Raw genomic sequence first — 14868 nt, 5'->3', positions numbered from 1 at the left:
AACGTCAACTGTACCTCTTCCTAGAGATGCTGCCTGGCCTGCTGCGTTCCCCAGCAACTTTTATATGTGTTGCTTGAAATTCCAGCGTCTGCAGATTTCCTCATCTCTGTGGGATTATCTTTTGTTGTTCTAAACTTTATTATAGGCAAAGCTTCCTAGATTACTATTCAAAACCTAGCCTTATCATTCCTCTAATCAGTCTATCAAGTTTTATGATTTACTGACACAAGGGGAAGCAATAGTCTTTGATATGGCGACCTAAATGGTACTTGAGATGACTTAGCTATGTCCTGTAAAATTTCAGCAAGCTTTACTTTACACTGAGTCCTTCATAAAAAAAGGTTGACATAGTGTTGTCCCCTTTTTGATTTTTCTTTGTTTGCAGTAGCTTTGTATTTATTGTCTTTATCTCAATTCATCAGGGCTTTTTGCTCTACAACACCTAAATAATAACATTTAGTACTCCCAAATAGATGCTTATCATGCTTTGGGATCCTGCTTCTCAAAAGTACGTACAGTCCATGAGGTGCTTCGGCAGTTGCAATCAAGGCAGCCTTTCCAGTGGCCAGTCTGCTTGGAGCTCTGATGTTCTCTCTTTGAAATGTCCTCCTTTGTGAGTTAATGATAGCCTCTGGTTACAGAAATTTAGATTCTCTTTCTTAATGCCTTGCTGAAAATTTCCATGTGGCAATTAAGAAATTGTTGTGGATCTGAAATTGTATTTGTCATCAGTAAGCATGGCAGATTTTATTTTTTTTGCCAGAGGACAGCAGTGAACCTAATGTCACAACAATCCACTAATTATATGGATTCTCCCCATCTTATTGTGGGGGAGAGTAAATAGAGACATAGAAAACCTACAGCACAATACAGGCCCTTCGGCCCACAAAGCTGTGCCCAACATGTCCTTACCTTAGAAATTACCTAGGGTTACTCATAGCCCTCTATTTTTTGAAGCTCCATGTACCTATCCAGGAGTCTCTCAAAAGACCCTATCGTATCCGCCTCCACCACCATTGCTGACAGCCCATTCCACGCACTCACTCTGTGTTTTTTAAAAATAAAAGCCTCTGACTATCCACATGATCAATGCCTCTCATCATCTTATACCCCTCTATCAGGTCACCTCTCATTCTCTGTCACTCTAAGGAGAAAGGACCGAGTTCACTCAACTTATTCTCATAAAGCATGCTCCCCAATCCAGGCAACATCCTTGTAAATCTCCTCTGCACCCTATCAATAGTTTCCACATCCTTCCTGTGGTGAGGTGACCAGAACTGAGTACAGTATTCCAAGTGGGGTCTAACCAGGATCCTATATAGCTGCAACATTACCTCTCGGCTCCTAAACTCAATCCCACGATTGATGAAGGCCAATGCACTGTATGCCTTCTTAACCACAGAGTCAACCTGCACAGCAGCTTTGAGAGTCCTATGGACTCGGACCCCAAGATCCCTCTGCCAAGACTCTTACCATTAATACTATATTCTGCCATCATATTTGACCTACCAAAATGAACCACTTCACACTTATCTAAGTTGAACTCCATCTGCCAATTCTCAGCCCAGTTTTGCATTCTGTCAACGTCCCACTCTAAACTCTGACAGCCCTCCACACAATCCACAACACCCCCAACCTTTGTGTCATCAGCAAATTTACTAACCCATCCCTCCACTTCCTCATCCAGGTCATTTATAAAAATCACGAAGAGTAGGAGTCCCGGAACAGATCCCTGAGGCACACCGCTGGTCACTGGCTCCATGCAGGATATGACCCATCTATAGCCACTCTTTGCCTTCTGTAGGCAAGTCAGTTCTGGATCCACAAAGCAATGTCCCCTGGGATCCCATGCTTCCTTACTCTCTCAATAAGCCTTGCATGGGGTACCTTGTCAAATGCCTTGCTGAAATCCATATACATCTACTGCTCTACCTTCATCAATGTGTTTAGTCACATCCTCAAAAAAAATTCAATCAGGCTTGTAAGGCACGACCTGCTTTTGACAAAGTCATGCCGTCTACTACTAATCATATTATGCCTCTCCAAATGTTCATAAATTCTGCCTCTCAAGATCTTCTCCATCAACTTACCAACCACTGAGGTAAGACTCACTGGTCTATAATTTCCTGGGCTATTTCTACTCCCTACCTTGAATAAGGGAACAACATCTGCAACCCTCCAATCCTCCAGAACCTCCCTTGTCCTCTTTGATGATGCAAAGATCATCACCAGAGGCTCAGCAATCTCCTCCTTTGCCTCCCACAGTAGCCTGGGGTACATCTCATCCGGTCCCGGTGACTTATCCAACTTGATGCTTTCCAAAAGCTCCAGCACATCCTCTTTCTTAATATCTACATGCTCAAGCTTTTCAGTCTGCTGCAAGTCATCCCTACAATTGCCAAGAGCCTTTTCCGGAGTGAATACTGAAGCAAAGTATTCATTAAGTACCTCTGCTAACTCCTCCGATTCAATACACATTTTCCACTGTCACATATGATTGGTCCTATTCTCTCATGTCTTATCCTCTTGCTCTTCACATACTCGTAGAATGCCTTGGGGTTTTCCTTAATCCTGTCTGCCAAGGCCTTCTCATAGCCCCTTCTGGCTCTCCTAATTTCATTCTTAAACTCCTTCCTGCCAGCCTTATAATCTTCTAGATCTCCATCATTACCTAGATTTTTGAACCTTTCATAAGCTTTTCTTTTCTTCTTGACTAGATTTACAACAGCCTTTGTACACCACGGTTCCTGTACCCTACCATCCTTTCCCTGTCTCATTGGAACGTACCTGTGCAGAACTCCACACAAATATCCCCTGAACATTTGCCACATGTCTTCCGTACATTTCCCTAAGAACATTTGTTTATAATTTATGCTTCCAAGTTCCTGCCTGATAGCTTCATTTTTCCCCTTACTCCAATTAAATGCTTTCCTAACTTGTCTGTTCCTATCCCTCTCCAGTGCTATGGTAAAGGAGATAGAATTGTGATCACTATCTCCAAAATGCTCTCCCACTGAGAGACCTGACACCTGACCAGGGTCATTTCCCAATACCAGATCAAGTACAGGCTCTCCTCTTGTAGGCTTATCTACATATTGTGTCAAGAAGCCTTCCTGAACACACCTAACAAACTCCACCCCATCTATACCCCTCACTCTAGGGAGATGCCAATCATTATTTGGGAAATTAATATCTCCCACCACAACAACCGTTATTATTACACCTTTCCAGAATATGTCTCCCTATCTACTCCTCGATGTCCCTATTACTGTTGGGTGGTCTATTTAAATAAAAAACAACACCCAGTAGAGTTATTGACCCCCTTCCTGTTCCGAGCTTCCACCCACAGAGACTCAGTAGACAATCCCTCCATGACTTCCTCCTTTTCTGCAGCCATGACACTATCTCTGATCAACAGTGCCACGCCCCCACCTCTTTTGCCTCCCTCTCTGTCCTTTCTGAAACATCTAAAGCCTGGCACTCGAAGTAACCATTCCTGCCCCTGAGCCATCCAAGTCTCTGTAATGGCCGCAACATCTGCTTTGTTCATAATACTCCTTGCATTAAAATACACATCTCAAACCATCGGTCTGAGCACGTCCCTTCTCTATTACCTGCCTATCCTCCCCTTCATACTGTCTCCAAGCTTTCTCTAATTTGTGAGCCAACCACCTCTTCCTCCGTCTCTTCAGTTCGGTTCCCACCCCCCAGCAAATCTAGTTTAAACTAGCCCCAGTAGCCTTAGCAAACCTCCCAGCCAGGATATTGGTCCCCCTGGGATTCAAGTGCAACCCATCCTTATTGTAGTGGTCACACTTGCCCCAAAAGAGGTCCCAATGATCCAGAAATCTGATTCCTTGCCCCCTGCTCCACTCTCTCAGCCACGCATTTATCCTCCACCTCATTCTATTGCTATATTCACTGTCACGTGGCACAGGCAGTAATCCTGAGATTACTATCCTTGTGGTCCTGCTTCTCAACTTCCTTCCCAACTCCCTGAAGTCTGCTTCAGGACCTCCTCCCTTTTCCTACTTATGTCGTTGGTACCAATATGTACCACTACCTCTGGCTGTTCTCCCTCCCGCTGCAGGATATCTTGGATGAAACATGATCAGAAACATCCCGGACCCTGGCACCTGGGAGGAAAACTACCATCTGTGTTTCTTTCCTGCATACACAGAATCGCCTGTCTGACCCTCTAATCATAGAGTCCCCTATCACTGCTGCCATCCCCTTCCTTTCCCTATCCTTCTGAGCCACAGGCCCAGACTCTGTGCCAGAGGCGTAGCCACTGTTACTTTCCCCAGGTAGGCAGTTTTTCACCACCCTGCAACAGTACTCGAACAGGAGTACTTATTGTTAAGGGGGACAGCCATAGGGGTACTCTCTAGCCTCTGACTCCTGCCTTTCCCTCTCCTGACTGTTACTGACTTATCTGTCTTGCAAGGCCCCGGTGTGATTACTTGCCTATAGCTCCCCTCTGTCACCTCTCCACTCTCCCTGACCAGACGAAGGTAATCGAGCTGCATCTCCAGTTCCCTAATGTGGTCCCTAAGGTGCTGCAGCTCGATGCACCTGGCACAGATATGGCTGTCCTGGAGGCTGGGAGTCTCCCCGACTTTCCACATCTGACACCAAATACAGAATACCGGCCTCGCACACATACTTCCTGTCTGTATCCTACACGAGTAACCTACCTGGCCTCAACCTGTTATCACCAAAGCCCTCCTACTCTGTCTCCCTCTACTCGTGCACCTGCTCTATAAAGCTGTCTTTTTTTTAGACTCTCCTCGCTGTTCTAACTGGCTGACGTCCACACACTTGCGCAGTTGTGCCTCGATCAAACCACTGAAGAAATAACCTAAACCTGAAAATGAATAGGTTCCTTGTATGAAGGTGATGAATGGAATCAAACACTCATCCTAAACGTGGACCATATTTAGTGTTGAATTCCAGAGATGATGGTAAAAATGACTGGCCATGGCCTCAAGGCAATGATTGACCAAGTGTGACATCAAGGAGCCATGATAATGCTGAAGCCAATGGACATTAAGGAGAAAACAATCCAATGGTTGGAGATGTCTCTCTCAAAACAAGTTTGTAGTTAGATGTTGATCATCTCTGCAGTAGTTCCTAAGGACAGTCTTCTAGGATCAATCATTATCATCTGCTCCATCAATATCCTTCTATTATAAAGTCAGAAAAGCCTGGATGAGACAGTGGTCCTGTTGAAATTCAAACTGGGTATCAATAAGTGAGTGCTACTTGACTACCCTACCATAGCACTTTACATCCCTTCTGTCAGCATGTGCATCAGCCTAGTCTTTAGTTGGTCGGAACATCGAAGATTTGGTCAGAAGTTGGTATCATTGAGGGTTGGAATGTTCCTTGAGTCTCCTCTTGCATTTTAATTATTCACTACTATTCATGACTGTAGACCTTTGAAATGAGATTGCATAATTTTGTCTATTCTATTGTCACCTTTTGAAAGGATGATGAAGAAATAACTGAAGACTTAATTAAGGACACTCCTCAGGAACTCGTGCAATGTGGTGTGTGATTGATATATTAAACCAGGGTTGATCCCCTGACTAGATGGTGAAATGAAGAATATGCCAGGCCTTGAGATTAGAGTGCAGAGTACCTTTTTGCTGTTCTTAATGTGTTGGGCATGTGGCCAAGTGGTTAAGGCGTTCATCTAGTGATTTGAAGGTCACTAGTTCGAGCCTCAGCTGTGGCAGCGTGTTTGTGTCCTTCAGCAAGGCACTTATTCACACATTGCTCTAGTCTGTGCGAGGAGTGGTGCCCCACACAGACTTCCAATCTGCGCCTTGTAAGGCATGAAAATGCCCGACGCAGTCCTCTCATGGTCTGAGTTGACGTTCCCTCCCTCCCTAATCACAGAACAGTTCTGGATGCCCAGTTACAAGTTGCAATATGGATCGAAGTTTATTTCATTTAGCTAAAATGGCGATTGGCCACAAAATTGGTGGATTGTCATAAGAATGCATCAGATTCACTACGGTCCTTTGTGCAAAAAATTTATTCTTACCCATGACATACATAAACTTTAATTTCAGACCTACATGAGTATGGTTAACTCTTAATCACCCTGTGGGAAAAGTCTAGCAAGACATTTGGTTCTAGGGCGGTTGGGAATGAATAATAAATATCAGCATTGTTATTAACCCGATAGCATGAAGGCATAAGTGTGCTCATTTTTTCTCCAGTATAGTGTTGTGTAGTTTTCTGAAAGAGTTGGGAAAAGCCTGGGCAGGTGGGAATGGATGAGAGGTAAAAGCTCAAGAAAAATGAGGAAAGCAGTGAGCAACAGAATGAAGAGCAATTGTAAAGGAGAAATTGTCATCTGCAATCAGCTTCATGGTATTTGTTTCGGGAATGGTGGGAAGGAGAGAAATGGGCTGTCACAGGGTTTTGGCTCAGCTGAATTGCCCATCTTCAAGAAACTACATGGGCTGGTTGGTGTTGGCCACCATTTGAGGAAGAGAACAAATGGGTGAACAGAATTTCCTTCTGAAAGGAGTGGGGGAGGATTTCTATTGAACATGGGGGGCAGAGGAAAGCATGATTAATCTGCTGCTTGGTCTATGGAAATAGAGAAGTAGATTAAATATTATTTGTACATCCTTTTCTCTGCTGTGTGCTATTACTCCTTCCTGTCTCCACTGACTCTTCAGATCATCTCTATCTTTCTTTCATTGTTGATGCTCAAACTCCATATATATTTTGAATTCCATGCTTAGCATGAAGAAAGGCAGCAATCCCAAATAGTAACCAAACATTTGTACTGTTGTCATGTTAATTATGCATTCTACAGATCCCCCACATTTAATACATAATTTTTGTGTACAGCTGTTCTTTGATGCTGGAAGTAACTCTGCAATAATTAGCTTGGAGAATGGGCCTGAAGTGAGTGGTGATGTTAAAGTCAGATTTGAATCTAATGGGGTAAGCTCATTTAAATATTTATTATTCTACAATTTGTGATAAAAAATAAAACAAAACTTACAATATTTTTCCTTTTCAGGGCCTACCAAAAGGTTATGATGATTGTCCATTCTACTTTTGGTTCAACACATCTTTCATTGTAAATAATAGGTACAGTCCAATTACAGTTTTAAAAAAATAAAATACTGGTTAATACCAGGCATCAAAGTGCAAGCTAACCATTACAAATAGGTCTTGTATAGTTTGACAAGTAATGCATTTTGTCTGAATTTATTTTGAAATTTACTTTCCAAATTTCAAATTGAAGATTTAAACTCATTTTGCACATAAACATATGCCTGCTTCATAATTCTCTAGAAAGTCTGCTCACAGTGGGAGGAAACAACCCAAGTTGTACATCTAATCTAGCATTGGTTATTCCTTGAGTAACACACAAAATGCTGGAGGAACTCAGTGGTATAGCAGCATCTCTGATGCAGAATAAACATTTGAGCTGAGACCCTTCTCCAGGAAGGGGCAGATCAGATTAAGGTGGGTGGAGGGAAAAGAGTAAAAGTTGGTCAGTGAGGGGAAAGAAAATGGGTGGGAAAGGTAAAGAAAGGGCTGAAGGAGGAATTTGATAAAGGACTGTGGACAATGGAAGAAAGGGAAGGAGGAGGGGAACCAGAGGGAGGGAATGGGCAGGTTAGGAGAAAGAAGGTAAGGGGATCCTGAATAGGGAATGGAAAAAGAGGGAGGAGGAGAAGGAAGTTGAAGAAATTATGTTCATGCCATCAGGTTGGAGGTTACTCCCAGGCAGAGTGAGGTTTTACTTGTCCACCTTGAGTTTGGCCTCAACATGGTCTCCTCTACCGCCACGGATAGACATGTCAGAATGGGGAGTCAAATTAAAATGGGTAGCTACCAGGAAATCCTACCTTTCACAGCAGACAGTGAAGGTGCTCGACCAAGTGGTCCCCCAGATTGTGTCGGGTCTCACTGATACTGACTGTTTATTCCCTTCTGTAGATGCCGTTTGACTTGTTGAGTTCCTCTCACATTCTGTTGCTCAAAATTTCCAGCATCTGCAGGATCTCTTGTGGAGTTTTTTTTTGGTTATTCCTTGACAATTTGCTATAATGCTTGTCATATAATCAGCTGGGGCAGAGGTAGGGAAGGAAAGTTCACCCCACCCAAAAACTCTATTTGCATACTGAGGTGTTGCAATTGCTATTGTATTGTAGCAGTGCCTCAGTCAAAATCCCACTTTGTCTGTAATGCTGAATAACAGACCCAAAGATATACTTCTATCTTTGCTTGTAGAATTCAGTATTGATTTTAAGAGGTTGCTTTCAGTTAAAAGTATACCAGCAAAATGCATTAATTTGTTCTGCTTGACTTTGCAAGCCAGAAGTTTGTAAAACTATTGGTTTGCTTTGAAAAGTTAAATATAGGTTTGTCCCCACTGCAGAGTATTTTTCAAAATTACTAGTACTGCTTGTGTTTGTGTCAAGGACCAGCAATTATCAAACAGATCCTCCTTTAAAAGTTAGCATAAATAAAGTCGTAACTGTAACAACTAGTATTGTCCGATCAAATTTTGCCAAAGCTCCATTATTTCATTTTAGTAATGTATCTATTATGTATTCCAGACTCTGCTTGTCCAGGGATGAACTTGACAACCCCCACAAGCCAAAAACCTGGAAAATCTACAGTGAAAAATTTGCAGTTGAGGTGAATTTTGATGATCCTGATTCCAGTTAAAATAGTACCACCTCAGGAACAGAATAAGCAGAGAACGACTCCAGGCAGTTTGTAATGTAAATATTATTTTGGGAGTCTGGTACTGCCTTCAGTGGGGAGGAGGGGAGAGACAATATAGTGGGAACTTCTACTTGCTGCAAGATATTCCAATTTAAGAACTTTTTGTACTGAAAGGAAAAACTATTGGAAAATGGTCAAAGTCATTGTTCTGGTGTGGCAGCCTACCCTCTTGATGTCGAACCTTTTTCAGCCTATTTTTCCTTAAGATTGCCAGTGTTGTATTTACCTCAAAGAGGGTTGATTATCAATGATCCCAGGACTGGATTAGATTTTTTTAAAAAAAAAACTTTGATATTTTTACCTGTCCAGTGCTTTCTTTTCTGACGAATATGAACAATCAGCAATGTAACAACAGCATTAATAAAATGCAATTTTCCCCCCTGCCCCTCACCCTTTAAGCGATTTTAAAAATGTTTTGATTTGTCCTCTGACACTTCAGGCGCCTGAATGTATTTTATCCATCACTGTGCTGTATTTGGGCAAAAGATTCCAACCACAGCACTGCACCTGTGGATAGGAAAGGAGCAAGAAGCCTGCACAGTACAGGCAGCAATGTAATTATCCTACTAACTGTGATCTAACTGTTTATATTTGCTTAATGAAGTGGTATTTCTGTCTGCTACAAACCTTGAGCCTAGGTCACATTCAATGGAACTTTGTAAATTTCTTGTCTGATTTCTAGCAAACAAAAACATGATTGTAGTATGGGTGATAATGTTTGTTCAACTGTTATAAAAATGCATCTACCACTGTAGAGTTCTTGAATTTCTCAATAAATAGTAAAATACAGATTTCTTAGTTTGAGATTTCTCCTAGCCATTGTAGCAGCTATTAATTGATATTTTTTAACGGAATTGACATGTGATATTGTAACTTGATAATGTTTACAGAAGGGTAAAAGGATCCAGTTCCTGCTCTTCCCCTACATAAGTAGATGCTACATTTGGGAAGTAGGACAAGTGTAATAGGTATGTAATATTTTTTGAATGAAGTGATTAGTTGTGCTTCTCAATGCAAAACTGTATTTGGCACCTTGCTTGCCTGGCCTAGAGCTTCGTAGAGTAAAATGCACTTTGCACTTGATCATTGACATTTAAGGACAAACTGGTCAGGGTCTCATTGTGATGAGGGGTTCAATGAAGTTGTTAACAACCGTACACAGTCCTAAAAATAAAGACCTTGAACACATCATCCTACTACTTTTAATATCATTCATTTTGGAAACAGGAGTGAGGATTGGCAGCTTCCACATTTAGACAAGTGTAGCAATATAACTACCTCATTGTTACCTGCCCCGTCTTTTCTTAATAATAAAAAAAAATTGACAATGTTTCTCTTCCAGCTTGATTTGTGATATTGGATTTTTAGGCTTCTCTTGTCCACAGGAAAAAGGTTTCTCAGAACTTAAATACTTTTGAATCTTTATAAAATGTCAATTTTGGCAGTAATTAAGTGTTTCAAATTTAAAGTTTAGTTGCTTTTGAATGAATCCAGTTCCTGCCAAGGAATTCTTTTCCATGTAGAATACCAAATATCCAGTTTTAATTTTTGGATGGGGCCCTAATGTTTCAAATTCAGCACAATCAAATTCCTAGGAGTAAGGCATCAGTCATTTCCATAAAGCAGCTCAGTTTCTCATGTAGTCCATCATAGCCTTCCTGCTCATTTCATACGCCAGAAACAGTGCACCATTGGCAGGGAATGCACGTATCATTGTTGGTGTTAATCCAGAATATATTGCTTTGATACCTGGGGGTAAAGAAAAAATACCTCCTAACATTTCTCACATACATATAAATATAAAACTATGCAAGCAAGATTCATCACGTTTAGATTCTATTTAACTAAAAACCTAATGTGTATTAATTACAACTAGGATGAAGTCTTTTAGTATCTATCAATCCCTCAAGCTTATCTCATTTCTAACTCCATACTCTGTCCTCCTTGATGGTCAACACTTTAGCTCAATAACGTAATTCCCAATTTTGGTCTCTACAATTGAAGCAAACATCTCACTCTTGGTACGCAGACACTCAGCTGGATTTTTTTTTGTTCTTCCTCAAATTCATGATCTGATTTTCTTACCATATTCATCTACCACTAATCATTCACTTCAATTGAACTGTCTATTTTAATTTTGCATCTGATTCAGCCTCCCCTCGGGGCAGGGGTGACCAACCTTTTACATTCCATGTGTCAATTTTCTTACGCACAAGTTCAGATGTGTTTTCACCCCCTCCCCCCACGTACGAGTTCTATATTAACATTTTTTTTTACAAGCGTTGAATGGGGGTACAAGAGTTGTATGGCTCATCTGAACTCGTGTGGAAAAAATTGACACATGGAATGTAAAAGGTTGGCTACCCCTGCCTTAGGGTCTTTAGCAAATCTGTCCATGTTGATAAACTTCAACTATTTGAAGGTACATATTGGCATCCTACTGTGAACAATGTGCCAACCTGCTTAGACCTACTGTTTAAACAGTAGCCACCCATAGCTTAAATGTCAAGCTCAAATTTTTTCTTTCATTAAAGACTTCTGACTTTTCCAAATATTCAATATTTTGCTGAAAGATGTCAAGCTAACTTGTCTAGAGGCTTCAATCTTATAGCATTATGTCCATTTGCTATTTTCCAATATGTTAGGACTATTTCAGAATCCAAGGTATTTTGGAAGATCATTGCTTTTAACAGGTGGAAGTTTCTCACTGTTACTGGAAATTTGGATCTCCTTCCACTAGTAATTTTTAATATTTCATTTCTTCCTCAAAAACGAGTTTGTTTTTGAATAGCTCTTGCATAGCCAGATTTCAAATTGTCCTGCTAACTAAATTTTCAATCAGTTTATTTGAGCATGCTTAAACAAACTTTGTGGCTTTGCTCCTCTTGGCATGATGCCAATCTATCCACCATCACCTGTCAGCAGTGGGAGGATCACTCCAGTGTGATCCAATAGAAAGTTTCTTTTTGAGAATTTAATACTATAGGCAAACCACTTGTTTCCCCCACGCCCCCCCAAATTTTTGGAGCAATCACTACATATGGAAAATTCTTTCGTTTCTAACAATTTTGAACAGCGTACAGAATTCTGACTTGATCTGCAATTGCAAAAATATTATATTTAAGTATAGCCTATCCCTATAACATGCTGATTCTTCCCCAGGCTAAGTTTAAGACCTATTTTGCAATAACTTTGCTATTAGTTTTTTTTTGTATTGCTGTTTAGGGAGAATCTATACCATTAACCAGCAATTGTCCTTATCTGTACCCATACAGCTATGGTCAATGTCAAAGAGAAACTCCTTGCTCTGCCCTTGTCGTCCTTCATGAATGAGCACGACACCCTTTCTCCCTGCCCTCCTATATCCCCTCTAATATTGTCATTGAGTTGTTCAGCACAGAAGTCCCTTCAACCCAACCAGTCCATCTAAGTTAGTTCCATGTTCAGTGTTTGGCCCATATCCCTTCAAATCTTCCCTATTCCATGTTCCAGTTATCTTAAATATTATTAATATACCTGCCTCAAACACTTCTGGCAACTCATTCATAGACTGCCCCCTCTATTTTTAAGAGTTATCCCTTGGGTTCCTATTAACTCTCTCCCCTTGCACCTTAAATCCAAGTTTTCCAACACTGTGGAAAATCGACTGCATTGACCCTACACGCCCCTCATTCTTGTAAAAATCTACATCTCATTCCCCCACACTCAAACTCCTAGAATGCTTACCCTGAATAACTGCCCAACAAATCCTCAAATCTTTTCTACATTCCTTCCAGCTTAATAGCATCTTTACTTTAGCAAGGTATTGAAAACTGAACACAATCCCAACTTACAATGCCCTAACTGCCGAAAGCCAGCGTGTCCAAAGCCACTTTCACCACCCTGTTTACCTGTGAAACCACCTTCAGGGAATGGTGTATTTGTACTCCTGATTGCCCCTCTCCTACAATACTCCACAGGACCCAACTGTTCACTGTGAAAGTCCTACCCTTGTATTCCCACATATATAACACCTCATACTCAGGATTAAACTGTTATTTTACTGCCTACTTACAATAGCCTAACAATATGAACAATATCCTAAAGTGATCCTCACTCTTCGCCCTGCCTATGAAAGGTATTTTAATGTAATTACAAACTTACTGACCATGTATATTCTATATAAAATGTTGATACTGACGACAACTACTAATAGGCTTTGTGCCAACCTGAGGCACATTAGGCACAGGCCTCAGTCCTGTAACTGGTAAAAGTCCATGAATTTTTAATTCCCAGTGTTTGTGGGGATAGCATGATGACAGCTATCAAACCCTATTTGAATCTTTTTTGTTATGACTGCTTCCCATCTCACTTTGTTAATTATCCAAACTAATGTTTTCTCTCGTATCTGCAAGGATTCTGGATAGCTTTTCCAGCAATTGTTCCTAGAATGAAGCCCTTTTCTCCCACACCATTGAGCTCTTCAAATCCAGGTTGTTCTGTGTCTTAAATAAAGATGTTTTTGTACATGGACTACAACTATTGCCTACTTCCCTCCCACTCATTTCAGTGGCACTGGGGTGTCGACCATCATCAGGCTGGCCTTAAGACAGATTTATTTATCCCTCCTAACTACACCACTTCATTCCAGCCCTTCCTCCTATCAGAATGGTTTCTAGGAGAATATCTACCCGGTACAAGTCTACACAGGAAGCACAGGCCAAAATCAAAAGGTTCTTATATTACTGTATCTTCAAGAGCAGTGCATGAAATTATCCATCCAGGAAGCAAATATATACTTGTTGCATAGCATGGGTGATATCTCAAAGTATACATTTGTTCCTAAATCACAATCCAGTTAACTTCATACACTACACCATCTGCAACCAACAGGGATGAGACATTCCTTCAAGGTGTACAACTGATTCTGTAATAGGCTCCTGGCCCACCATGTCTACACTGACATTTTAATGACAATGCTTGTTGGAAATCTAGTCCCTTCTAACTTTTATATGTTGTAGTTACAATTCAACTATCTCTGTTCAATTTAATTAGGTTTACATACATATTAAAAAAAACATTTAAAGTGGAGGTTGATAGGTTCTTGATTTGTCAGGGTGTCACAAGGTTATGGGAAGAAGCCAGAGGAATGGAGTTGAGAGGGATAATAAATCAGCCATGAAAGAATGGTGGAGCAGACTCGATGGGCCAAAGGGCCTAATTCTGCTCCTATGGCTTGTGGTCATTACATGTGCTACAGGTAGTATTTGTGGAAGAGGGTGGGAAAGAGTCTTAAGAACTAGAAAGATGATAATTGCTAGTTTTTGGTAGAGGTAACAAAAGAAATATTAGATAGAATAAGCTTTATGGGGGGCAGTTATCAGCCCCTGAAGCCTCAAGGCTGGGATATAAAGACCAACAGGGCAGACTATGTTAAGAATGGGGTAAGAACAAAGACAACACAATAACAGGCAGAAATGGCCACTTCTGCTTCAGTGTAAACTTCTGAAAACTGGGGAGTTCAATATCAAAGCCAGGAGGCTGCCATGTGGCCAGATGCAAGATGGGGTGTTGGGCCTGGTAAGTGCAAGAACATGGTCAGAGAGGAGAGGAGAGCACCAAATTGAAGTTGCAGATAAACAAAAGCTCAGGGTCACTATGAAATACAGGTGATCCATAAAACTCAATCTGCAGTTGGTTTCTCCCCCTGTAGCATGAATGGCATATGTTAACATTGGGTCGGAAGTGAATCATGGCTTCAGATGGAAGGACCATTTCCACAACTGGACGGTGGGAAGGGGAGATGACAGGACGGGTGTTGCAATGGAAATGTCTAGTACAATGGAGAATGAATGGTGGGGACAGAAGTGCAGATCAGGGACTTGCAGGAAGGATGAGCTATTAAATAGTGGAGGAGGAAAGGATGATGGGAGCTGTGTTGGAATTGGCAGAAACTGCAAAGGATGACATGTTGAACAGAGGCTGATGGCATGGAGGGTGGAGCAAGGGACACTGACCAGCAGCTCAAAGCTTCTGCCCATCATGGTAGCAGGGAAGCCACAGCTCACGAGGGAGATGGACATTACAGGAATATCTTTGCTGAGTGTCAGAGTAAAT

The 14868-nt window shown here is 41.3% G+C and overlaps 2 protein-coding genes across 9 annotated transcripts in view; one reads left to right on the top strand and one right to left on the bottom strand.

Moving 5' to 3' along the window:
* Positions 1-9615, top strand: part of tpte (transmembrane phosphatase with tensin homology) — an 82937-nt gene extending 73322 nt beyond the window's left edge. For both annotated transcript variants that reach the window (XM_063054383.1, XM_063054381.1), the window contains exons 18-20: positions 6874-6969; positions 7049-7119; positions 8601-9615. In XM_063054383.1, coding sequence (XP_062910453.1) covers positions 6874-6969; positions 7049-7119; positions 8601-8712 — 279 coding nt within the window. In that variant the 3' untranslated portion in view covers positions 8713-9615. The remainder of the gene's footprint in view (positions 1-6873; positions 6970-7048; positions 7120-8600) is intronic.
* LOC134349692 (mitochondrial ornithine transporter 1-like) overlaps positions 1-14868 on the bottom strand; it is a 70838-nt gene that overhangs the window by 25092 nt on the left and 30878 nt on the right. For 3 of the 7 annotated variants that reach the window (XM_063054389.1, XM_063054390.1, XM_063054392.1), the window contains one exon: positions 9944-10521. The exons of 1 other annotated variant lie outside the window; for it this stretch is intronic. In XM_063054389.1, the coding sequence (XP_062910459.1) occupies positions 10400-10521 (122 nt within the window). In that variant the 3' untranslated portion in view covers positions 9944-10399. Of the gene's footprint in view, positions 1-9943; positions 10522-14868 lie in introns of those variants that run through there. 3 more of the 7 variants (XM_063054387.1, XM_063054388.1, XM_063054386.1) reach the window with 2 other exon arrangements.

Source organism: Mobula hypostoma, chromosome 7 (assembly GCF_963921235.1).
Source record: "Mobula hypostoma chromosome 7, sMobHyp1.1, whole genome shotgun sequence".
Lineage (NCBI taxonomy): Eukaryota > Metazoa > Chordata > Chondrichthyes > Myliobatiformes > Myliobatidae > Mobula > Mobula hypostoma.
Note: the sequence above shows the minus strand (reverse complement) of the source record. Positions and strands in the feature narration are given on the sequence as shown.